General features: G+C 37.8%; 1 protein-coding gene across 1 annotated transcript in view; it reads right to left on the minus strand.

Annotated features, from left to right (window-relative positions):
- Nucleotides 1–366: 366 nt before the first annotated feature.
- Nucleotides 367–27,192, minus strand: part of FRK (fyn related Src family tyrosine kinase) — a 99,900-nt gene continuing 73,074 nt past the window's right edge. Inside the window, exons 3-8 of the mRNA XM_008518270.2 lie at nucleotides 20,271–20,434; nucleotides 18,589–18,757; nucleotides 14,031–14,189; nucleotides 6,181–6,362; nucleotides 4,950–5,115; nucleotides 367–4,561 (exon numbers count right to left, since the gene is read on the minus strand). Of these exons, the coding sequence (XP_008516492.1) occupies nucleotides 4,347–4,561; nucleotides 4,950–5,115; nucleotides 6,181–6,362; nucleotides 14,031–14,189; nucleotides 18,589–18,757; nucleotides 20,271–20,434 (1,055 nt within the window). The 3' untranslated portion in view covers nucleotides 367–4,346. The remainder of the gene's footprint in view (nucleotides 4,562–4,949; nucleotides 5,116–6,180; nucleotides 6,363–14,030; nucleotides 14,190–18,588; nucleotides 18,758–20,270; nucleotides 20,435–27,192) is intronic.

Consider the following 27,192-nt stretch of genomic DNA (forward strand, 5'->3'; position numbering starts at 1 on the left):
AGCCAAGGTAAGTAATTACATTACAATAAGTGGTACAATTAAAAGAGGTTTTTTTGAAATCCTTTTAGCTACATATATAAATTAATCATGTGTAATATACATCCACATGCAATTGTGCAATATAAATATTATTAAAAGGTATAATATAGAAATATACATTTTTTAGAGACAAAAATCTCACTGTGGTACCTTTAAAGTATACTAATCTGGCTAATCAGCTTTGTTTCCCACTTTCTGAATCTACAATTAAATGTCTATTTTGAAAAATGATTAAAAGCTGTGATATCTTTTACCCTGAAATTATGTGGACCATAAAAATTAAACGGAATTTGGTTATTATCAAGCAACTTTATCTTTCACAAATAGTTCAACCAAAGCCTTTATTCTAAAATCTCCGGAAATTATTACTAGACAATGTTTAGCTTCTTCCAAATCAAGCAATTTTAGTTGCTTTTAACCATTTTTCCCTAACATATGATTTCATGGTTGTTATGTTATATGCCTTGAACCCCCTGCACAGCAATAGACATAATGAGATACTTAGTCATGTTTCAGATTTGCTGCCCTTTTCTGGAGGGACTGATTATTTTCCATGAGGGTGAAAAAGATGTTACATTGAAGTCTGTTGCTTTAGATGACTAATGGATAAACTAACCACCCAGGCAAGAAGACTAAATGGAAATAATTAAGGGTCTCTTTCCTTATAACTTAATCTTCTCACTCCTATGTAGACAGTGTCATGTGAGTGCAGACGGAAGTTAAACTTGTTAAGGGTTCTGAATTCAGGGTCTGCATACAACTTTTATTCTCCAGTTTATTTCTAAATGTAATAAACAATTTAAGAGATTTACCATCACTTCCTTAACATAAAAAGAGAAAAATCCGAAGGAGTTTAATGGTGCAATGTAGGCTGTGAAAATTAAAATATTACTGGGGTCATGGATTTAAAAGATTTGTAAGTGTTCTCTACCAAAATTCCCAGCTTTTTTTTAAATCTTATGACACTGAATTTTTGGATCATGTTGAAGATTACAGACCAAAACTTCTCTATAATGATATAACAAAAGACAATACATTTCCAGATGAGCCCACTGGCAATTCAAATGCCCATCCATACAAACCTCATTTACTTATCTTTTAAAGCAGCCTTTCTCAAAGGGAGAACACAACGGCACAATTTGAATAAGTACACAAATTATTACCATTCTAGTTCACATAATGTGTCTTTGCAAAGAGTCCTGGAAAGTCACCACAGACACACTACTAGCCAGGGCATTTGGTCCAGAAACCACATACTCAACGACACCATGAAAGACGTTATTGCAGGTAGGGCATATTCTTGGCAAAGCCATGGATCACCAGCTGAGCCCACTTTCTCCAGGAAGCTCCAGCTGCATGACAGTCGGCATCCTTCCAAGGGCCATGGTTTCTTTTGGGCCATCAGAGAATCAAAAGAGTTTGGGCCCCTTATGGTTCAGTCAATCCGTGCAGTCACCATGCAGACACAAGCTGGAGTAGAATGAGTGAATGAAGGGGCCCAGTGTGCTATTTCCCCATGGCTCGTTCTTTGTCGTCCTTTAAGATTACCCACTCTCACAGTCCACTTTGCAGATGGCTGGTCACCTTGACTTTATCTTTGTTTTTGATGACACAATATTCGGGTTCCACAACTATCAGGAGCACATTCTCTTTCTCTTTTGACCATAGGTAATGTAGACCTATTTCCTTCCTAACCTTCTTAAAAGAGGCTTAATGGAATTTTGAATTTTTCCTACTGTAAAAATTCTTAGGCTTTTGTCAAAAGAGATTTGAAATACCACATGAAATGATCTACTCCCATCCCTCACCACCGCCTCCAAATAACTGAATTACATAAATAAAACATTACATAGAAAGTGCTTTGCTACAATTTATGGGAGGTAAATTTAACAAGAGCTGACTCATTGTAGGAAAATTCAACTTATCTTTTCCTGATCCTTTTATTCTATACAGGGAAAGAAATTTATGTCAGTTTAAAAAAAAAATCTATTACTGCTTCTCATAACTGAATCCATTATTTTTCTCCATGATTCATCAGGTAAAAACAAGAATAATAGATTGCTTTGACAGAATCTTGAACATAAATGTCTCCAAGAATCAAACATAGTAAGTTAAATGGGTTTCAGGTGATATTCAAACAAGAAAGGATAATCTTCCTTTTACATTTCAAAATCAAATCTTACTAAAAAATTTATTATTATTAGCTACCACAAAAAGACAATTATAGTAGTTGAATTTTCACAACAAAATAGCAATATTTCAATTCATTTCTATATACGTTCAAGCATGATTGAACTCCAAGCAGTGAACTTGTAGAAAATGAGCTATTTTCTTTGAATTTTTAATAACTGGTTATTTATAATTTGCTCCTTGATTGCATTAGACTCGATGACTTTAAATAAATAATTGAAGTTGTCCTATACATGGTCAACTAATTAAAAAGATTAGTGTTGACCTTATCTTACAAATATTTGCTGTTTATAAATGAATCAAGGGACTTTATAATCATTAGCTCCACATGACCCATTTTAGTTTCAGGACAGTTTGAGTGATGTATACACACCTACCTACTATATATATATATAATAGGGGATTTTCTCCTTAATAGACACCATCCAGCATCTAATCTTCTCTAATTTTATTCAGATAAGGCTACCTCCCAACTTGTCTCCAAGAAAGGTGAGCACATTCTCAGCTTCAGTGGCAAAATTTACTCTAAGCCAATCAGCACCTAACATTCACATTGTCTATAATTAGGACTGGGCATTTGACCCAATTTACCTGAACAGAAAAAGAATGATTTTTATGCAAGCTGAAAATGCAGAGAGAGAGGTTTCCCATTTTCTCCCATTAGATAAAGAGAAGAGGGTGTCCCAGTTGCTACTGATGGCCATCTGCAACCACGGGAATGAGGACAATGCTGATGGCAGAGGGGAGGGGAGGAAAGGACTGGGGTGTTGGTTAACATCATCCAACTGCTAATGGATTGTGCCTGGAGCCCGCTCTACCTCCTGTCTTCCAGTTAGAGAGTTTACAAATTTACTTAGTGCTTAATCCACGTTGAATTAGGGTTTTTATAACTGTTTAGATATGCTCTTCTTCCCCTTTAAAGAAAGATGACAGAATATACTCAAAATCTTGTTTTCTTCTGACTTCTTTCATTCATCTTGCTGAGCTTCAGAAGATCTTTGAACCACCTTTGAGAACTTTGTCTAATCATCTAATGAGACACAGAATTTGATACACCCTTTGCTTAAGAGGGCAGTCACATTCTTACAAAGTTTAATGCAAACTTAAGATGAGTAAAAATCCTCTTGTCCTACCAGACAAAAAATACAGTTTCATAACCAAAGTTAGACACTTTTCCTCCTCTCTAGATGGAAAGAGAGCTTGACCTGTTTTGTAATCAACTTAAAACTCTTGCTTTTATGCCAAAGGTACATTGTTTTAATTATTCAGAAATCCTAGGCCGTAACATCCTACTGCTCTCCTCTCATTTTCCGAAACTATTTTGATACCTATTTCTCAGATCCTGTGGGCTATTATATGTTTCTTGCATATTTCCATAGATAATAACTCATCAGCTTTACAATCTGATTCTTAACATTAAGAGATTAAAACGAATTTAGATGATTCTCAGATGACACATACTGAGGTACAGAAAAATTCCATCATTTCCTTCTACAAAATGAAAGAGATTTTAATTCTTTTTCTCAACAGCTGCTTCATTTGTTTCTGCATAGGAGAAAAAATATGTGCAATTACTCCAAGTACAATCAAGTCATTTAACATGGCTTTACCATCATTGTAGTTACAGGATATTTTAAAAGAGAAAAAAAATCTCAAAGCACAGGTCCTGCTGTGCAGCAAAGCAATCAGATTCCTTCATAATAACAGGCTGATGGGATTCAGCAATCCGAGGAATAATGAATAACCACTTTAATCAGTAAACAGGAAAATGCTACAACAGTCACTGAGTAAAAATTGACTATCATCTGTTGATCCTCTTGATCGGCATTTCAAACAATAAATAGAATTGTAAGTATCTTTTAAAAAGAAAAATAACTTTGTTTAGTGCCTTTCATCTTGTCAGGCAGTGAGGAGATGATGTATCATCTTAGATAGCCTGTCGTGTTGCCCAGTTAATAAAATGTACATATAATCTTTTTTATAATTCATGGCCAAATTACCCCATCACTTGAATATGTCAAGATAAACTCATTTTACAATTGGTTAACAGGGTCGTATTTCTGGACTGATTATTGAACTTTATTGCTACTTCATTATTTGATGTTCTTCTTCCATGTTCATCTTACGAAGTTTTCCGTATCTGAATATGAAGACGAGTCTGTTTCAAAATAATCCTCAAGTTTCCAATGCAGTGTCTCAAATGTTGGCCGCTCCTTGGGCTCTGCATTCCAACACTCCAACATGATGTTGTAGAATTGCAGTGGGCAGTTAGATGGTTGAGGGAGTCTGTAGTTTTGACCCAACATCTGGATGACCTGAGCACCTGTCATACCTGAAAAATATCAGGTGAAACCAACAAGAAACAAGTTAGAGCTCAGAGTCTTGAATTCATAGACACTTATGCTCTAGATTACAAAGCAAACTGATCTCTTTGGCTGACCTATTAGGTCTACCACCCCCTTCCCAGGCTGCAGAGATTAAACTAAATCCAGAGGCAAGTCATGTCTATAAGACTGTGATTCAGGAGCAAAGGAGAAGGAGGCAATAAAACACCTAATTAATGAAAATTATCATCATCAAATTTTATCTATTATGCTCCCACAGGCACACGGTGTGGTCAGCCTCATAACTCTGCCCTCCAAGTCTGGGCAAAGCAGTTAAAGTCACACCTAAGTAAGTGACCTGCAGCAGAAAGGCCCACTCCAGAATTAATTACTCACCACTATAAGGCATTTTGCCATAAGTAATGATTTCATAAAGAAGGATTCCGAACGACCACACATCGGACTTAATGCTGAATTTATTAGAACGAATGGCTTCAGGCGCGGTCCACTTCACCGGCAGCTTTATTTCGTGTTTAGATTCATAGATGTCTTCATTATCAACCTGTTAATGCATTAAGGAATCAGGCCAAGCTAAAGAGATTTTTTTTTTTTTACCACCCTCGTTCATCTGTAACCTGTTTCACATTAAAATTTAGAGGGAAAAGTTTCAAAATGAGCTTAGTTCAATTGATAATTACAGTAGGAAATTCCAAGTCTGGCACACAAGACTGAAAAATCCATGGGAAGTCATTAATAAAATATTATTTGAGAGGCTACTATGTGCTAAAAATAGCACTGGAAGGAGCATTCTACTAGATATGGGAGAATTCATGTGTGATGATATTGGCTTTACATCTGGTCTTTAGCAAATAAAATACTGAAAGTAAAGTCTGTTTTCTGATTTACTGCTGGTATTGAAGAGCCACTGACTTTGATAATTACTGTGTAACCACTTTCTAATATTGAAAAGTAGGACCGTATGATTTAAATTAATATATCGACTCACTGTTGTTCTAATTGATTTACAAAAAGAAAAGATGATGAATTCATGGAGATCAAAAGAGAATCATTTATTTGTTGTGTTTCATGTCCCAATCTTTATTTTTAGGGTACAATGTAGAAATAAAAAATTAAATTAGAGAAAAATACCTAATATTATATCTTCTATATCAGTTTCTTTTGGCCTGATGCCAAAAAGGCGGGAGAGGGGTGCAGGCAAGAATTAAAAAGCCAATGATTGCTGAAGAATTGCAACAGTATGCATATGAGCCTGGCATAAAGTGAGCAGAGGTGGGTAGGGTAACTGTAGAAAGTGTGCTGTTTTTTATAAGGGAAATAGCCGGACAAACCAAAGCTCCTGGTGCTGAAAAACAGATCAATAATTCAACTACAAACTTAGTTATATACTTTCCCACCTGGTTGGTCATCATTTTCTCTGTTTGTTTCTCTTTGGTGAAGAAATAGAAACAGCTGGTAGTTTGTCTATAAGGCCTTGGGCTCCTGAAGTGGTCTATGGACCACAGAACTTGGAGAAACATTGTTTTGAAAAATAACAGTAAATCTCTTAGTCTACTGTCTGTTAGGCTTTTGACCCATTACAAACCAATTAAAACGAAACCAAATCTACCTTAAAAACTCTTGCAAGTCCAAAATCTGCCACTTTGTAGATATTATGTTCACCAACAAGGACATTTCTGGCAGCCAGATCTCTATGGATGTAGTTCTGGGACTCCAGATAGGCCATTCCAGAGGCAACCTGTGCCGCCATGTCTACCTGCTGAGGCAGATGGATTTTTGATCCAGCATCATCTAGGGAAAAAGAGAAAATAAGAGATTTACTTTGGAGAACATTCAAACTATTGAAGTGAATTCTGAGAATTTTGATAACAAGCTATCAATGAGATTAAGCACCATAGCACTGATCTGTTTAGCAAAGAAATATAACCAATGTAAACCATTTCATTTCTTGTGAAGGGTTAAGGAGGTGACAATTTTCAGAGTCTAAACACATTCCAAGGCTGTGGCCTTCTCTTCTCTGAATGAGTATCAAACAGAGAAAGAAGCAATAGTGTCACATGATCCAAACACAGCTATAAATATCTGAAAGAGTCCAGCCACTGCCCTTTTCAATACCACATATTATTGACTCATCGCTTCATGGAAATTGTTACTTGGTTGCCTCTGGATTTCTTTCAAACACTGCATAGTTTGTTTTAGTCTTTGAATCTATAAAATAATGCTAATTTGCATGGCTGAGTCAATGAAAAGTTCTCATTCTTCCATCATATTGGTCTTAAAAACTAGCTCACTAACAAAATGAAAGGTCTATCAGTAGTTATAAAATGTGTATATTACATTTGTACTCCATTAAGCTTGATAACATTTTTTTAAATTTCTCTTTCTGTCTGAATAAGCCAAATATTATGAAAAGTGCATTGGACTCATGTTCAAGAGTCTTAGACACAACTACTGACTTGAGAGGCAGCCATATACAGTTCAGGGGTTAGGAAGACTGGTTTGAAGCTAGAGTGCCAGAATGTGGACCAGGGCTCTTCCTCACATTTCTTCCTGACCTTGGGCAAGTTGCTTAACACTTCTGTGCCTCATTTTCCTCATCTATATAGTGATAATTGCAATTATCTTATGGTAGTAGTTGTTAAAATGAGAATTAATCAAATGGACATTAAAATGAGTCAATACATGTCAAGCACTTAACACAGTGCCTGGCTCCAAGGAGAACTCAGTAAACTCTACCTGTTACGATTACCATTGCTGCTGTTTAGTTAGAATTAAACAGTTTAGGATTTGTTAAACTAGAGATACATATGGATTACGCAAATAGAAATGCTGAAAAGAAGACAAGCTTACGGGTCTGGAGCTCATGGGAAAGACGCAGCTACAGATATGGATTTGACAGTCATAGTTTATGAATGGGAGTTAAAGTGGCAGAGACTACTAAAAAGTGACAGAATCATGAGAAACACCAATATTTAGGGTGGGCAGAGGAAGATAAACCTGCAAGAAAACTGAGAAGAATCAGCCAGAAGAAAAACATGAGAACCAGGAAAAAATATCATAACAGTTAAAGGTTTTGAGAAGAGAAAGGGCTGAATGGGAGTTGAGGACCTGAAGACAGCAAGAGGGGAGACATGAATTTTCAAAAACCTAGTCAAGAAGAGAAGACAACAGTGAGCTGATAGAGGAAAATGTAAGTCAAGGGAAAGCAATTATCACGAAATTCACAAAAGAAAGGAGTTGTCATTGACAATGTGACTCAGGGGGTTTCCGGTGCTGGCTGGTGCTGGCCATGTTCTCATTTTTAATTTGTGCAGTGGCTGCACAGTTGTTTACTTGCTCACTTTATAATTACTGTACTATATGATTTATGTACTTTCTACATGTATGCTTTTTTAATTAAAAAATGAAATAAATAAATAGAGTCAAGGGAAGTTTTTAAATGAGAAAGACCTAAGCACAGCGCACAGTGTGTATGTGTACATACATATATATATTTTAATCAAGCTGAATATTTAAATAGGATGTGAGGCAAAACTAACAGCTGAATGATCCGTTTGTCGTTTTCTTCCTGGGCATACACAGAAGACTATATTCCCCATTTTCCCTTGCGGTTAAGTTGGGCCACATCAGTAGTTTTGTGCACTGCAATGTGCGCAGAGATGTTCATCACTCCAGGCCTGATCCTTATATTATATCCCACATCTTTGTAGTTAGAAAGGATGAATTTTGAATCAGCAGAGTCACATGATGAAAGGAGCCTAAATCCCTGTGTCAGTGTTTAAAGAAAGCCACCTAGAAGACCAGTCTGACACATGTCAAAAATGCGTATTTTTAGTTACGTCACTGAGATTTTTGAAGTGTATGTTATAGCAGCTAACATTAATTATTCAGGCTAAAATGAGATATAAGCAAAAAGACAAAATATAATTTAGTGTGCAGCATAACGGCAAAGCATCGCTGCTGTGATGACCAAAACAGCTATGCCTTTTGATATCAAATTCACTCAATAAGAAAAGAAACGGGGGCCGCCAAGCGGCACAGTGGTTAAGTGTGTGCACTCTACTTTAGTGGCCCGGGGTTCACAGGTTTGGATCTGAAAATGAACCTACGCACTGTTCATCAAGCAATGCTGTGGCAGCATCCCATATACAAAATAGAGGAAGATTGGCACAAATGCTGGCTCACAGACAATCTTCCTCAAGCAAAAAGAAGATGATTGGCAACAGATGTTAGCTTATGGCCAATCTTCCTCACAAAAAAAAAGAAAGAAAGAAAAGAAATGTAAAAAAGTTATGATAAACTGGTGACTTGTCCTGGGCTGTGTGGTAAGCACTTTCTAAAATGGTTCCCAATGATCTCCGCCTCCTGGTATTCATGCCGCATGAAATCCCCTTCCATTAAGTGTGATCTGGACCTACTGACTCTCTCTTTTTTTTAAACTTTTTATTAAGGTTATGATAGTTTACAACCTTGTGAAATTTCAGTTGTACATTATTGTTAGCTACTGACTCACTTTTAACAAATAGAATAAGGCAAAAGTGATGGGGTATCACTTCCAAGATAAGTTATCAAAGATTGTGACCTTGTCTTGTTGGAACTGTCCACTGTCTTGCTCTCTCATTTGCTCACTCTCATGAAGCCAGCCGCCATGCTGCAAGTTGCTCTGCAGAGACGTCCAGGTAACAAGGAACATAGGGCAGCTTCTGGCCAACAACGAGCAAGGAACTGACTTCCTCAATCAACAGCCCCAAGGGGCCAACTTCTGCCAACAATCACATGAGGGAGCTTGGAAGTAGGTCAACCTCCCCTAGAGCCTTCAGATGAGTGGAGCACCTGCCAACACGATGGTTGCAGCCTTGTGGGAAACCCCGAGCTGGAAGATCCAGCTCAGCCACACCCGGATTCCTGACTACAAACGCCGTGAGATAATAAATGCTTGCCACTTCTAGCCACTAAGCTTGGGGGTAATTTGTTGTGCTGTGACAGATAATAGATACAGGTTGATGTTAGGAAAATAACATCCGTGCTATGCATATGGTTAAAAGCATAGCACTGTGGAGCCAGATTTCCTGGGTTTGAATTCCTGTCAACCACCCTGGATGAGTTCCATAACTTCTTCATACCTCAGTTTCTTCAACTGTAAAATGAGGACCATAATCACAATACTTACTTCATGGAGTTGTTAGAAGAATGAACTAAGTTAATATTTGTACAGGATATCTCAGTGAAAACATTAAGTGAACTGTCCCTGAGAATGATGAACAACATGCTAGGACTTGATTTAGTAAGAAAACGAAAATACGCTGACATATATTAGATATTCTATAAGTATTTATTGGAAAGAAAACAAGCCCAACTAAACTAAAAAAAAAAAAAAAAAAAAAAATGCAGATATTTATCCTCTTTAAATTTCCATAAGAAATACCAGTCATCAGTTAACCTCAATGCTAAAGTTGTTTGACAAGCTTCTTCCATTTTGGAGAAATTTCCTACAAAAAAATATTCAGCCAAGCTTAGGGACTACACAGATGGTTCTATAGAAAAATATGTGTATTATTTCACCTATCAAATACAACATCTAATCTTATTATAGTGGCTATAAAAAGGTTTTCACTGACAGGCACAATGGTGAAGGAAATTGAATAACACATTTCCTACCCTGAAAGAATACAGTGGCCTAGGAACTGCCTAAATAAACCTCAGAGCAGACTTCTAATACAACGGCCAGATGTCAAAACTGATAGAAAGGTTCACAGACCTGTGACAACTTACATCCGCAGCAAGAAAATATTTTCAATTATGTTCCATTACTCAAGAGTCTTTCAGCTTAATAATATTTATCATGATGGGCTGTTTAAGAGTGGCAGATTCAGTTAATGATAACTGCATTGAATTTAAACCCTCTTGATTGGGAAGGGATTGTCTGTAATGAGCATATCTTCATTACTCCTCCTGGCTACTAAGGATCCTGGCTAATGAAGGCCTTGGTAAACTTCACCCTGATGACCCAATCCAGAAGATGACAGGATTCATGCTCGGCCCTGAGTAAAACACATCAACAAGCCATGGAAATCCTCAGCACCAAAGGAGTTTGCAATGTGATAAGTGGATCTTTTCAAGCTGATACCAAGAGTCTCAAAACAAGCTCAACCCCAAGGCCCAACTGTATTAGGTTCAGGATGGCCCCAACTTAATCTCTCCATTAATATATTCATTCAGTCAACACATAATTAGTGCACACTTTCTATGTGACAGACGCTGTTTTAGTACTAAAACAAAGAAAAATCTCTGTCCTCATGGAGTTGTATTTTTCTTCTTGTTGTTAGTACCTTCAATTCAGACTCCTGGTGACCCTGTGTACAGCAGAGCAGAACCCTGCCCAGTCTTTTTGCACCATCCTCTCACTTTGCAGGGATATATTAGACAATAATCTGCTGTTATTCATAGGGTTTTCACAACCAATTTTTTCAGAAGTGGGTGGCCAGGTCCTTGTTCCTAGTCTGTCTTAGTCTGGAAGCTCTGTTGAAACCTGCCCACCATGGGTGACCCTGCTGGTAATTAAAATACCAGTGGCATAGCTTTCAGCAACACACAGCCACCACAGTATGACAACTGACAGATGGGTGGTATGGTCCCCTGAGCATGAAACAAACCCAGGCCATGGCAGTGAGAGCACTGAATCTCAATCACTAGAACACCAGGGCTGGCTAATTGTATTTTAGAAAATACTAAAAAGAAGCTAAATAAATAAGTCATGCAGTATAAGATGATTAACAGCTAAGAAAAGAAAACAAAAGGTAGGAAAGAATAATATAATGAGTCAGCGAACGGAGATTAAATTTTAGAATTTAGAAGTGACCAGTGAAGGACTCACCATGAGAGGGACACCTGAATAAAGACTTTTGGGAAGTGAGGAAGTGAGCTATGTGGATAAGTAACAGGAAAAACTTCAGATAGAGGAAACAGCAACTGCAAAGGGCCTGAAGCAAAGTCCATCTGGCAAATACAGAGAGCAGCAAAAAGCAGTGTAGCTGACAGAGAATGAACAAGGGGAAAGCTGTGGGAGATGTGGTCAGAGAGGCAACGGAGAGCCAGGTCATGCAGGACTTTATGGGTGCTACAGAGAGAACCAATGGAAGGCATTGAAGCTTTTGAGCTGACGAGGGACATGATCTGATGTACACATTTTTGTGTGTGTGTCTGTGAGGAAGATTGCCCTGAGCTAACATCTGTGGCAATCTTCCTCTATTTCATGTGGGATGCTGCCACAGCATGGATAACAAGTGGTGCTATGTCCTCACCCAGGATCTGGAACTGTGAACCCCGGGCTGCCAAAGCAGAGAGCATGAACCCAACGACTATGCCACTGGGCTAGCCCCCTTGATTTACATTTTAACAGGACTTCTCCAGCTACTGTGTTGAGAAGAGACTGAAGAATCAAAAGAGAGAGACCAATTAGGAGGCTATTCAGAATCCAGGAGTTTATGGCAGCTTGGACCAAGATGAGAGTGTTGAGAAGTGGTAAAATCTTGGATATATTTGGAAAACAAGCCAAGGAGATTTGCTTGTTGGTCAGATATAGGACGTGAGAAGAAGGAGAGAGGACTCCAAGATATTAGGCTTGTGCGGTGATGTTATCAAAGATGGGAAGACCACAAGAGTAGCAGATTACTGGGGATAAGAGACCAGGTTTTGGACATGTTGCTTTGAGAGGTCTAATAGACATATGTGATATAAATCAGGGCGGTTCATAAACATTTATTTTTTCCTCCCTTCAAGCACGTTAGAGGATTGTACTCCCCTACTCCCTTTGACTTGGTTTGGCCAAATGAAAAGGGCACAGAAGTTACCTCTGTCACCCTGGTCAGAAGCTGTAAGAGCCAGAATGAGATTAGTCACATCTGCTCCTGCCAAGGTGATCACAAGACCTGAGCCACCAGCCAATCTATTTTGCATATGTAGCAGGAGCAAGAAATAGACACTAGTGCTAAGCCTCTAGGATTTAGAGAGGTTTGTTACTGCATCATAGCTACATTACCCAGACTGATACAGTGTTCAAGTGGAGAAGTAAAGAAGGCAGTTGGATATATGACCAAAGAAATGGAGGTATATAATTTGGGGAATTGCTAATACATAAATGTTATTAAACAATAAGACTGGTTGAGATTGGCAAGGGAACTAGTGATGTTGTAAAAGAGTCCTGGAAAATTCCAAGATATTGAGAGATTTGGAGATGAGGGAAATCACGTAGATCGAGAAAAACCCACAGGAAAGACAGGAGGAAAAGCTGCGGACTGAAGCATCCTGGAAGCCAAATGGAGAAAATGTTTCCAGAAGGAAAGAGTGTCTATTGAACTAAATACTGCTGACAGATCTAAGGATTGAGAATTGACTATTCGATTTAACAGTGTGAATGTTATAAGTGACCTTGACAAAGCATTTTTGTTAGAGATGACCATGATGGCTTCTGTACTTTTCTCCCTGGGAATAAAGCAAAAGGGGTCAATGGCTGAGGTTGGTCTTGCTATGGTGGGTGAAATATTCAGATGCTGTTAAATGTGATGTCTTTATGCAAGGGAGCTAGGCATACTTTTGTCTTTAACAGCATTTAACAGGCCTTATGTTTTTTGCTCTTCTTATCTAGTTTTGCAATTCAATATCACCAGCTTCACAAGCCACCCTGAAATCAGAGAATACTTTTATCTTTCTGATATCTTTGTTTATTATTCTCACCTCTCTTTACCTATATACATTCTATCGATCCCACTTTCAAATTTCAAGAAAATTTAGAAAAAGTCTCTTTTTTAAGCACGAATTATTCTCTCAGTACTTGATCTCCACTACTTTGAACATCTCATTTTAATGCTTATTACGTTGTTGCTTATTAAATTATTCATTTGTAATAAACATCAAAATTTCACAATGCCCTTAAGTCTTCTCTGGCTATATGAAACAGATGTAGAAATAAAGCAGTAGTTTATCTCTGCTTTTTAGTCTGAAAATTCTAATGTAACCTAGCAGTGGAAGTATTTTAAACACTAACAAGTACACTGTTGCCAAACACTAGCAAAGACATTCTCCTAAAGTATTCCACGCCTCCCAATTCTGGGCCATCAAAAATATTGGTCCATGACTGATAATGTTCAATTAGTTATTGTAGGAAACACAGCACCATGCAAAACCTCTATTCTTCAATTTTCCACATTACACTTAAATACTCCAATGTGCCTTCTGTGAACAATTTGTTCTTCCACTACATAAATATTTCCCCCCTTTGAGTACGTAGTGTATATTCTATTAAAGAGTAGTTGAGCAATTCAATGTTAAGACACTCATTCTCACAGATATCCACATAGTAAATATCTTTTGGGTTACAGAAGGCCTGCTAAACTGGCATTTATAGGAGTAGCTAGACCAAATTCCTCTTTTTTTTTTCCTTTTATTAAGTCTTTAGCTTACTTTGGAGATATTCTTGCAGACTTCCATGTCTCATCAACTCTGTAATAATATAAATTGGATCTTCTAAAGTGCAAACGGCATAAAGCTGGATAAGCTTTGGATGTCTCAGGTTCTTCATTATCTGTGCCTCCCTCAGGAAGTCATTTGGATCCATTGAACCTGAAACAAAAAGAGGGAGAAATCACTTTCTGTTATTGAAGCATTTCTATCCTCACAGCAGCCTGGTGGGAATCACCAAGATTGCTTCCTGCCTCTCAGTGAAGTAAGAGCATCAGTGTCACAAATCTCCAGATTTATCAAAGAAGAGAATCAGTTCAGCCAGGACAACCTAATTACTGACATGTTGGTGCATTGGGGGTGTGCAGCTTATGTGTTATGACCTGTAGGTGAAAAGAGGTTGATTCAGGTCCATACGAAAAATGAAGAAAAAGGAGAGACTGACATTCTAATTGATAAAGCAAGGCAGGCATCTTAAGAACACACAGAGAAGACATTCTATTAACATGAACACGGGAAGACACTGGGTGTTTAATTACTGCAGCCAGAGCTTTTTGGTCGAGGATCAAAGGAAGGCTGATAGCTGCCCTGCCCTTGGTACCCACTGTGGAAAGAGCTGGATGACAATCCTAAAGCAATGAAATTCTCCCATATTTGCATCCTTAATTCTGTAGGGACATACAGTATAGGCCAAGCAGAAAACGTTCAAGGGCCAACCCTCAAACTTAGTGTTTTTCTCACCAGTCTTATATGTCTAACTTGAAGCTAATATTCAACATATTCTCCTGTATTAATACTTCTGCAGTCAGAGTCCTAATAACTTGACCAAACGATAAGGGAGACAACTTTGAAGCCTATTTTAAAGGCTCATCTATAATTGAATTGTATGTAAATGGCTAAACTCTGACTCACCATGCAAAGTGCCAGGTAGTTAACATCAAATAAAACTAACAGGAGGAAGGATACCTGGACTTTACATTTCATCAGTAATTTTAAAATCTTTCACTTCTTTTAGGATATGATGTTTCAGAGGCATTACTGTAATTGAAGAAATACTCTCAGTTCACAGGTCAGTATTCACTATGGATAATGCAAATACCATTTCCACTGATGCTCAGAGACATTTGCATTCATCACCCTCTCGTTTTGAAGACTTCACAAATAATATTTGAACCCAGGCATGGATAAGCTTTGACATTCCAAGCTAATACTCTGATTTGTTTATTAACATGCAGTTAAGACAAGTTACATGTGACCTGTAGATCATTTCATGTAAAGCATTTAGGCAGTTTAGCCTTTGGTAAGCCCTTCAAGAGTCTAGAAGTTCAGAATCCAGGCTTGATCAAATAGTGGATTCTGGACAAATCCTAGCTCGTTGTGTGATCTTGAACAAGTTAGCAAATGTTTCTGAACTTCAGTTTCTTCATCTGTAAAACATGGCTAATAATCCTACTGACATCACAAAATCATTATCAAGATAATAGCATCACCTGGCACATAAATATTCAATGACTTAACCATGATTTGTACTATTATTCATATGCATACTCTTAGGAAAACCAAACAGAGCAACAATAAGTATTTTTTCGCGGGCTGAGGGGAAGGGGCAAGGACTTAAAGAGAGAGAGTAGAGGGAAATGGTCCATTCTCTTCTCCATCACTTTATGCTGAGCTCCTTCAACTCCATCTCAACCACTGGTTCGCTCTACATAATCAAATAGGATTAAAATCTTGGATCATAGTGGCAAAATGGAGCTGAGAATAAAAGAGGCCCAGAAACCATAATAAAGGACTGTTCTTGGCTGTTACAATTAGTTTGGCTTATGGTCAAACGTGGATATAATGAGATTCTCTCCACTCCTAAAAAAAATTATAATTCATGAAGCTTCCAGTCATAGCATCAATTATGATCATCATTCAGACAATTTATATGTACAATATGTTTCCGTGTTGATGCTTTGGGTGGCCATCAAACTCGTGGGATGCAGGACACTCAAATCATTGCCAAATCAGACTATCCATAAGAGCTGAAGCCACGGTACAGCAGGAGCCTCTGCAGGTAAAGGCTGCTCAGAGCGCTCTGCGGCCACACAGGTTGCAGCTGACCAGCTGCACAGCGAAGGAGACCATCTCAACTTGGCCAGTAATGCAACATTAAATATTAATTTTTGCCTGTCAAAGCTACTGTGGGAGTTGATTTCAGGTTTGTCTTTATTGCATGGTAGTCTGCTAAGCAATAAATAGCTGCTAAGATTGATTAATGGCCCCAGTGAAGTGAAGACATTTAACCAATCACCGAGGCTGTTTGCTGCTATTACACTGTAAATCAATAACAATTATTCCTGCTGGAGAGAAAACTATCATGGCACTTTTTTTTTAATATAAGAAATCTAATTTTTTGTTTTCTTTTAACCTCCAGAAGGCTTTCCTTAGAGAGCAATGTTAGGATGGATAGCTAGCTCCTTCTTTTTTGGAAAAGAATGATTAGATTGGACAATAAAGTTTAGTCTCAATTGTCAACAAGCTTCAGATTTAAAATCATGCAGATGCAGTGACTGTGCAAATCTCAGGTGCTGGAATAGATTGTCCCCCCCAGAGAACTCATGTGGCCTCTGGCCACTTAAAAGTGTTTCTCCATTGTTTCATGTGGCAGGAGTAAATGCCAAGACTGGACTCCTGAACTATCAAATATGCACTTCAGTAGACATATGTCAGCAGCCTGTTGAAGCTAACATTTATTAAAAACTCACTGCAGATGTTCTTGATTCAATTTGTCCTTATAAAACCCCATGAAGTAAGAACTAATATAATTCCCACTTCCAGAGGAGGAGATCCAAAAAGGTTAATACATTGTCTGAAGTCATAGAAGGCAGAACCAAATTTGGACTCAAGTTTATTTCACACCAAGCTTTGTGCTCTTACCTATTACACCAGAGAGTCTCAAACCTTCTCAGTTCACGGCACCCTCACTGTCTCGGTAACATTTTTCACGATGCCCCTAAGGCAAAATGAATACCTAACAATTCTACTGATTACTTGGTTAAATCCAAACAATTTAAGAAGAATTCCTGTCCTAACAACGCATCCATTTAAAAAAGTAATGCAGATAGATTGAAAGCAAAAATAATATTTTATTTCATTCTTAACCACAATTACTTACTAAAGAGATGTAAGCATCTGCTGGGCACTGCACAATTTCTCAAGTCTTGGAAGCAGACAGAACACTGCGACCTATACTTCCTGCTCCACGTTGATTTTTGTGTGGACCTTGCATGTGATCACAGCAGCCACCAAAAACCCAGCTCCACAAAGATACAGTGTCAGCAAAAGGAATGTAACATGATCTAATCCTGAAACTGCGAACTACCTTACTGTGTAGCAGTTTGTGAGCTATTTAAGATGTTTACCTCAAAACGTTTAAATATCCTGCAGCATCCCTGTGAATTCACTGTGGTGCCCCAAGGCACCCTGGCACACAGTTTGGGAATTGTGATGCTACATTCTAAGACCAGCCAGTAGCATCCAGGTGCTCAAGTTCTGCCACCAGGAGACTTTCTAAATCTCTAAGACTTCGGGACTAGGTAGATAATGGAGGTCCCCCAGAGAACTATATTCTAGCCTCTGGTTATTATTCTTATCTATGTTATTAGAAGTAGATATGAGGCTACTACCATAACATTGCACTTTCATAGAATGTCACTTCGCTGGCATGTGATGCAACAGTAATAGATGTGAGTTCAAATTCTAGCTCTGCCATTTACTGACTTTGTAATAATAATAATAGTCATACTTTTTATTGGTGACTTACTATGAACCAGATATTATTCAAAGCATTTCCACTAAGGACCTTATTTAATCTTCATAATAACTCTGCTTGTTTGGCCTTATTAGTATCTCTATTTTGCAAATGACAAAACTGAGGCATAGAGTAGTTTAAAAATTTACTCAAGATCATATGATTACAAAGCCTTAGGAAAGTTACTTAATCTCTCTAAATTCTCTTATCCCACCTTTGAAATGGAGGGAATAATGCCTGGCTGAATAAATATGGATTTTAGCATACTTTTAATTTCTACTACAGGAAAAAGGAAGACGGAAGAAAAAATAGTTCCTACATTTTCAAATATGAAGTCTTTTCGATGGGCCATTTTACCTTTAACCATACACAGTTAGTGTTTAATAAAATAGTCATTCCCTGAATAGCTCCAAGGTTCTACTGATTTCTTTTTAAGTTTTTTCAGTAAAGACAGTATTTTTTGCCTAAGGCTAGAGGAAAAGAAGAGGAGAGGAACATTGAAGAATTGAATTCTAACTCTAGAGAAGAGATGCCTTTTTGAAAACTTGCATTGGAGACATTTTAAGACCTACCTGATTCCAGGAGCATACTCTTGCCTTACATTCTGAAGCCATGGCCACAGGTTATGGTTACCTGGGCCAGGGAGAGTGATTACAATACTTGCTTGCTGCCCCTTGGCTGTCCCATGACCTCTTGGACAGTGGCAAGTTGAGCGTATAAAAACCAACATGTACCATTTAGTCTTCGACATTCTCATTCCCATACCTGGTTTCAATGTTTTTACTGCTACTGGAGTGGTATTGTTCCACAGGCCTTCCCACACTTCGCCAAACTGACCGGATCCTAATCGCTTCAGAAGCTGTACAGAGTTGCGGTCTATCTCCCACTGGTCCACAGTTTTATATGACAAATCAAAGGGAGCTGGGACTTCTACCTGTTTCACAGAATAATGAGAATACTTGTAAGAAAAAAGTTAGATTTAACAAATTTAGAAGTGGAAAATAATAGTCTGGGTACTTTTAAAGAGAGACATCCTTTTTAAAAACAAAATACTATAAATTTTATTCTAATTACTTTAAAATGTAAAGCAATTTGGCAGAATCTGTGTCATTACCTTTCCAACCTGATCTCCTCCCAAATCCTGATAAGTCCGGCACTGTGCTGTCCATCTGTCCCACGTCACACCCAATGCCTCCCTTATACAGGTGTGGTACGGTTTCTCCCTGCCTCTTAGCCTAGCTAAGTCCTCCCAATTTCAAGGCCCAGTTGAAGTTGTACTTCATCCACAATTATTTCCCAAACTCTTGGACCTATAGCATCTACTATATGTATTATATATTTTCACATAGTTAAAATTTTCATCATTTTTCAAATTCATTTATTTATTCATTCATTCATTTGGTAAATAAATATTTTTCAAGCACCAACTCTGTGCCATTCTGTAAACAAAACAGGCAATGCTTCTGCCCTCCTAGAGCTTATAGTCTAGTTTACCGTCTACTATTGGAAATTTATCTTATCTCCTCCAGCAAGTCATCAACATCTTGAGTGCACAGAACGTTGCCTAAACTTCTTTATAAACCCTTTTCACCACCAGAATTCAACAATATTGGTTAACCTGAGTATTTTTAAGTGATATATTTGTATCAGGTAAGCTACTTCCAATCATCCGGGTATAAAACATAGGACTGGTGGTCCCATTGACAGTATGTGAGACCTGAACCCTGACCAGGAGCTGAGGGCTTGTCCCACTGCACTGTATGACAACTACATAATTTTAAATACATTTAAGTAAAACATGTACACAACTGAATAACAACAGATGTCGATAAATTCTATTAATGTTATTTCCTCCCACCAAATAGGCCAGGTGAAGCAATCCAACTATTAGAACAGTTAGTTAAATGATATCTAGATGCAGACAAGTCAACCAGATAATGAACCTGGTAATTTAATACCATATTCTTGAACACAGATCTAAGTAAGAATTATATTCTGGCACTTTTTTTTCCTTCTGCCATATCATTAAGTGCACCCCAGGCAAGATACCAAATCAATGTCTTAGTGCAAAGGATGAATATTGTCTGTCTTCAGTGACTGCCTTAGGTCAGAGTTTGGCAAATTTTTTCTGAAAAGAATGAGATAGTAAATATTTTAAGCTTTGTGAGCCATATAGTTTCTGTTGTAACTACTAAGCTCTGTTATTACAGTGCAAAAGCAACCAAAGACAATTTGTAAACGAATGAGCATGTCTATGTTCAAATAAAATTTACTTATAAAAACAAGGGTGAGACAGTATTGGCCCATGGGCCGTAGTTTTCCTATCCATGACTTAGGTAATCAAATGATGTTTTTTCTGAACTGATATGTCGCACACAAATACTCCAATATCGGAAAGAAAAAAGTTAACTTCAAAAATAAGTGAACATAGTTTGAAAGCAGCTCACCTTTAAGCATGGTTTTCCCAGTTTCACGCATAGGCCATCGCTTGTTTTCATGTAATGACTCACGAATTCATTCAGTGTTGAGAAGGTCTGTCTTCGGGTAAGGAAAAAGCCCCCTTCATCCAGCCTTCTGATTCTGTAGTGTTTCACAACCCTGCCATGTAAAACTGGAACCCAGAATAAGTCCTGTTAATAAACTTCTTGCCAAAGCCAAGCAGATTTATTTATTTTGTGGTGATAGTTTCAATCCATGGAATAAAATTTTAACAAAGTCTATTTATTTCTCAACATTGTTTCAGAAAAGACTTCAGGAAGTTTACAGAGGACATATAACAAAATAAAAAAAAAAAGAACTGGGAAATCACGTTAAAGAAATGATAAAAATAAAGGAGTGAGGTTAGCACTAAAAAAACCTGTGCTTTGAGGCCTTAGTATACTTGATTAACACAAGACATAAAATTGACTCCATCTAGCACTGCAAAGAATGAAACAGTATCAGTTTCAGAAATCACAGCATCCATGTGATAAAATCACAAGAGGTGTTTAGAAACAGTTCAACTCTTCCTGGTACAGAAACCAGGGACAATTTTCTCCCATGAAATCCTATAATGTGGACACTGAAATAGAATAAATAGTGTCCTCAGTACTTCCCTACAATAATATAAAGAATTTTAGAAGGCCATTCATGATACTGTCTCTCACGGCAGGCTGATAACAGAATGTCCTAGTGTAGTCCAATAAAAGCAATTCCACAGGGCCTAAAACCAGGCAGTCCATGTATACAGCTTTCCAGCAGAATTGCTTAATCCAAGGGTAAATCCTGTAGCATCTAGAGGAATAAATGGACTGCATACCTTTTTTCAAATTGTCTGACTTGTAGTAGATATTTTGTTGCTTTTGCCTGCCACTATAACCATTGTCCCTTCTTCTGTTAATGGCACCCAAATTTTCCTCAGAAAATTGTTGTTACTCTAAGAGTAGGTGGCCCAGAGGAACCTGGTGCCAATGCTAGGCCAAGGAAGGCAGAGTCAGAGCCAAGAAGACTTAATTCCATGGCTTGTTTTAGATATTCTGAATTCCTTGCTAAATACAGAAACTTATGCTTCGATGATCAGTCAAGTTGGAGCAATGCTCTCATGAAAAGAAAGGAGATGGAGTAGAAGACATCTCAATCCCAGCGTGGAGGTTAACTGAAGGCATGCCAATGGCTAAGACAACATTTTCCTCAAAAAATAATTGGCACGCACCAGAATAGCTAAAAAGAAAAAAGACAGTATCAAGTGTTGACAGGAAATGGAATAATTGGAACTCTCATACACAGCTGATGGAAGTATAATTTTTAAAACCTCTTTGGAAAACTATTTGTCATAATCTACTACAGTTGAACACAGTCATACATAGAATATAGTAATTCGACTCCAAAGTTCATAATCAACAGACATGCACAATACATTCACCAAAACACATGTATAAGAATGCTTTTAGCAGCATTATTTGTAACAGCCTAAACATGGAAACAATCCAAATCTCCCTCACTATAGAAAGGACTGAAAGTGTTGTGTAATTGTCCAGTGGAACACTACACAGATTCATAAATAAACTGTAAATACACTCATCGACAGGAATGAATCTCACAAACACAGAAATACGGTTTCATTATTTAAAAGTTTAAATAAAACTATTGATATTAGGGATCAGATTAGGGTGTTGGTAATATTCCATTTCTTGACTGGGTGTGGGTTACATGAGTGTATTTCCTTTGTGAATGTTCATCAAACGAAACTCTTATGAAATGTGCACTTTCACTATGTGTGTCATACATCGATTTAAAAGAATATCAAAAAAAGGTTATTTGCTCCACTTCATGGACAAATGGAAATTCAAGTCCCCCAAATACTACATCATGGTGCATGATGAATTATTTCAGTCTGGAAGTTTTTAATGGAAGTGCTACCCAATTCTCCCTTGGATACTAAAATTTCTCAGTACTCATACAGTATTAAACTTTAAGCAAAGTAATTTTCTGATAAGCATTGTGAAAAATCTGGTTAGAAAACGTCCTCTAAAATAACTGAGTGAGTTGATCGCTGGTTTAGGGGTATTTATTATAAGCCAGAAAAATCCAGTGGAATATCAAGCAAAAATGAAGACTTTGAATGTGTGATACAAATTTAAAGGTAAGCCTTTCTATAACAGCATCAACAAATGTAATGTAACCAATAGACCAGACAAGCACAATAATGCAATAACACCTTTCCCCTTCTTCCCAATGCTCTTTGAATTTTACTCAGTGAGGATAACACACTCCTGCCCGTACATGAAAGCTCCAGCAAAGCTTTTCTTCTCACTTTTTGCTATCAGATAGCCCTACTTTCACTTAAAATCACAAACATAATCTCACCTCAAACTGAGAATGTCCAGCCCAAGATATTGATCAAACACTCTACTACCTGATTTAATCTCAGATTTTCTCCCCTTCCACAGCTCAGGCCTGCTTCAGACTGAAAGGCAGCAGAGGGAAATGTGGGTGTGGGTGGCTTCCTCTGTTTCTCTGCCTAGGGTTCTTCCCTCCCCATCCCTTTGCCAGCCAGGTTTTGAGCATCCAGGTAAGAGCAGAGAAAGGAGGGGATAAAGGACGGGGAAGGCCTTACTTGGACCGGCAGCAACCTAGATCAGCTTCAGACTCCCAGCCTGGAAGATGTTCAAGCTGGCTCTTCTCTCAAGGAGACTCATGCAGGCAGCTTGGAGCTTTCCCATCTCTGCAGGACCTCCCCCTGCACTTCCCAAGATGCAGGTGTTTCCTAGGCTGCCTACACCCAATTGCCTCTCAGCTTCTGTTTCTGTGGCAGTTCACCCACCACTCTCTCCCCTATAGGTCTCTCTTGATTCTCTGGCAGAATCCCTCTTAGGCAGAACCCCAAACTCCTCCAGACCATTTATTTCTGGCCCCTTGGCACTTTTGCTCATGTAGGAGCTCCACTTATGGTCCTGAGATAATACTCACACCTCCCTTGTCCTAATCATTGCTGGGAGGACAGGTGGATGCCACAAAGAGCCTCTATCCTACTGTTGCAGGCTGTGTTAGCCTTCTCTCACTCTGAGTCAGGCTCCAGGGTTCTATCTTCCCAAGTGCAGAGAGCAGAGAGCAGACTCTCAGTGTGGCCTTCCTGAAACTCCCTTCATTAAATTTAGAGTCCCACTCCTCCCGCTCAGAAGAAAGGAGAGATTCATAATGTGCCAATAGCTGTCTCTAAAAGCAAAACACCCTCCCAAATCCTTCCTCCTTTCTACTGCTAGCACCTTTGTAAAATCATTAACAAGTGAGGGATCCAAGAGCTGCAGTACCTGTCTTTGTAAGCTCTAGGTATGGGGACTTGGCTTTGGAATTTTACGTCTATAATATCTTGATAGCCTCAGTCAAAAATTCCATTTAAGATTCTGTTATACTCACTTTTCTTGAACCAAACACTATGCTAAGCACTATATTACATTATCTCTTTTTATCCTCATAATAGTCACATAAGGTAAGTATTAATAAGCCCATTTTATAACTTGTAAAAGCAAGTAGGTGGTACTGCCAGGATTCAAGCTTGAGGATTTGTGAATCTAAGATTCCCTATAACCAGAGGGTTTCAGACAGTAGATCCAGTTGTCTAATAAGACATCTCCAGTTCACGACAATAAAATCATGTCATCTGTTGATATTATACATAGAAGACCCAAAAGACTCCACCAAAAAACTGTTAGAACTAGTAAACAAATTCAGTAAATTTGCAGGATAAAAAGTTAATATACAAAAATTAAGTGCATTTCCAAACACCAACAACAAACTATCAGAAAGAGAAATTAAGAAAATAATCCCATTTACAACATCATCAAAAAGAATAAAATGCTTAGGAATAAATTTAACCAAGAGGTGAAAGATCTGTACACTGAAAACTATAAAACATTGATGAAAGAATTTGAAGAAGACACACATAAATGGAAAGACATTCCATGATCAAGGGTTGGAAGAATTAATATTATTAAAGTTTCCAAACTACCCAAAGTGACCTATAAATTCAATGCAATCCTTATCAGAATTCCAATGGCATTTTTCACAGAAGTAGAACAAACAATCCTAAAACTCCCATGGAACCACAAAAGACCCTGAATAGCCAAAGCAATATTGAGAAAGAAGAGAGCTTGAGGCATCACACTCCCTGATTTCAAACTATACTACAAAACTATAGCAATCAAACCAGTATGGTACTTGCATAACAACAAACACAAAGATCAACGGAACAGAATAGAGAGCACAGAAATAAACCCAAATATATATGACCAATTAATTTATGACAAAGGATCCAAAAATATACAATAGGAAAGGAAAGGCTCTTCAATAAATGATGTTGGGAAAATGATGTTGCATGTGATGTTCAGCCACATGCAAAAGAATGAAACTAGACACTATCTTGCACCACTAACAAAAATTAACTCAAAATGGATTGAAAACTTGAACATAAAACCATAATACTGGGAGAAAACATATGGGGGAAGCTCCTTGACATCAGTCTTGGCAATGATTTTTGGATTTGACACCAAAAGCAAAGGTGACAAAAGTAAAAATAAACAAGTGGGACTATATCAAACTAAAAAGCTTCTGCATAGCAAAGAAAACCATCAACAAAATTAAAAAGCAGCCTATGAAATGGGAGAAAATATTTGCAAACTACATATCCAATAAGGGGTTAATATCCAAAATATACAAGGAACTCATACAACTTAATAGCAAACAACACAATTAGAAAATGGGCAAAGGATCTGAATAGACATTTTTCAAAAAAGGCATACAAATGTCCAACAAGCACATGAAAAGGTGCTCAACATCACTAATCATCAGGGTAATGCAAATCAGAACCACAATGAGCTAGCACCTCACACCTGTTAGGGTAGCTGTCATCAAAACAACAAGAGACAACAAATGCTGGCAAGATTGTGGAGAAAGGGGAACCCTTGCACACTGTTGGCAGGAATGCAAACTAGTACAGCCACTATGGAAAACAGCATGGAGACTCCTAAAGAAATATAAAATAGAACTACCATATAATCTACAATTCCACTTCTGGGTATACATCCAAAGGGAATAAAATCACCATCTCAAAGAGATATCTGCGCTTCCATATTCATTTCAGCATTATTCACAATAGTCAAGGTATGGAAACATCCTAAGTGCCCACTGACAGACAACTGGATAAAGAAAACATGATACAGTGGAATATTACTCAGCCTTAAAAAAGAAGGCAATCCTGTAATTTGCAACTACATGGATGAACCTGGAGTGTATTATGCTAAGTGAAATAAGCCAGACAGAGAAAGACAAATACTATATGGTACCCCTTATACATAGAATCTACTTTTTAAAAAAATGAATTCATAGAAACCGAGAGTAGAAAAGTGGTTGCCGGGGCTGGTGGGGACTGGGGTGGGGAGGACGTTGGTGAGCAAAATAGGGAAAGTTAGTAAAAGGGTACAAATTTTCAATTACAAGATGATTAAGGTCTGATGATCTAATGTATAACACATGACTACAGTTGATAACACTTTTTATTCTCAGCAAGAAAAAAAGGTAAATATGTGAGGTGATAGAAGTTTTAATTAATTCAGTGGGAAATCCTTTCACAATGTATACAAATATGAAATCACAACATTGTACACTTTAAATGTCTTACAATTTTGTCAATTATTCCTCAAGAAAACCAAAAAAAAAAATCATGTCACCTGCATACAGGAAAATATTTCACTTTCAGTTTTTGATATTAAAATACAAAGGACAGGAGCACATTTAACTCCTCCAAAATCAATATAACTTTCTTAAACTATAATATTTAAAGTATCTGGAACACATTCTTGTCATCTCTGATCTGTCAAGTTACAATTCCCACTGACTATGACTCTTGGGGCAATGTTAATTGCCCTCTATAATCATCACCAAATAGAGGGGTTTTATTAGAATATATAACTAAGCTCATAACAGATCCCTGTATGTGGATCAAAAGGCTAACAAAAAATCAAAGAGAGCTATAAACAATATTTGCCCCAATTCATTTCTCCATTAAGTAATAAAAATATTACAAGGAGGGGCTGGACCTGTGGCATAGTGGTTAAGTTTGGAGTGCTCTTCTTTGGCAGCCCAGGTTTGCAGGTTCGGACCCCAGGCACAGACCCACACCACTTGTCAGCCATGCTGTAGTGGCAACCCACATATAAAGTGGAGGAAGATTGGCACAGATGTTAGCTCAGGGCTAACTTTGCTCAAGCAAAAAAAGAGGAAGATTGGCAACAAATGTTAGCTCAGGGCTAATCTTCCTCAGCAAAAATATATATATATGTATTCTTCTATATATATATTAGAAGTATATACATATATTAGAAGTATAAAGTTAGCTACATATAAAGTACACTTACAATTTATCTAAATTATTGGCCTGAAAATTCAAGCCTTGCCATTTATCAAAAAGAAAATTGCCTAAATTATAGCTGAGTTGTCTAGCAAATTGATAGGTCTATAATTGGAAATGATGGGAAGCAATAAAAAAATTCCCCTTTTTTGACAAGATGGACCATATCAGTTCCAAATTGAAGTGGACTACATGGAAATTAAACAGCCTTAGGAATGCCTTTTTTTTTTTTAAAGATTTTATTTTTTTCTTTTTCTCCCCAAAGCCCCCCGTACATAGTTGTATATTCTTCGCTGTGGGTCCCTCCAGTGTGGCATGTGGGACGCTGCCCCAGCATGGCCCGATGAGCAGTGCCATGTCCGCGCCCAGGACTCAAACCAACGAAACACTGGGCCGCCTGCAGCGGAGCACGCGAACTCAACCACTCGGCCATGGGGCCAGGCCCAGGAATTCCTTTTTAATGCATCACAAAAGATCGAATGATT

This window comes from Equus przewalskii, chromosome 9 (genome assembly GCF_037783145.1).
Source record: "Equus przewalskii isolate Varuska chromosome 9, EquPr2, whole genome shotgun sequence".
Taxonomy (NCBI): domain Eukaryota; kingdom Metazoa; phylum Chordata; class Mammalia; order Perissodactyla; family Equidae; genus Equus; species Equus przewalskii.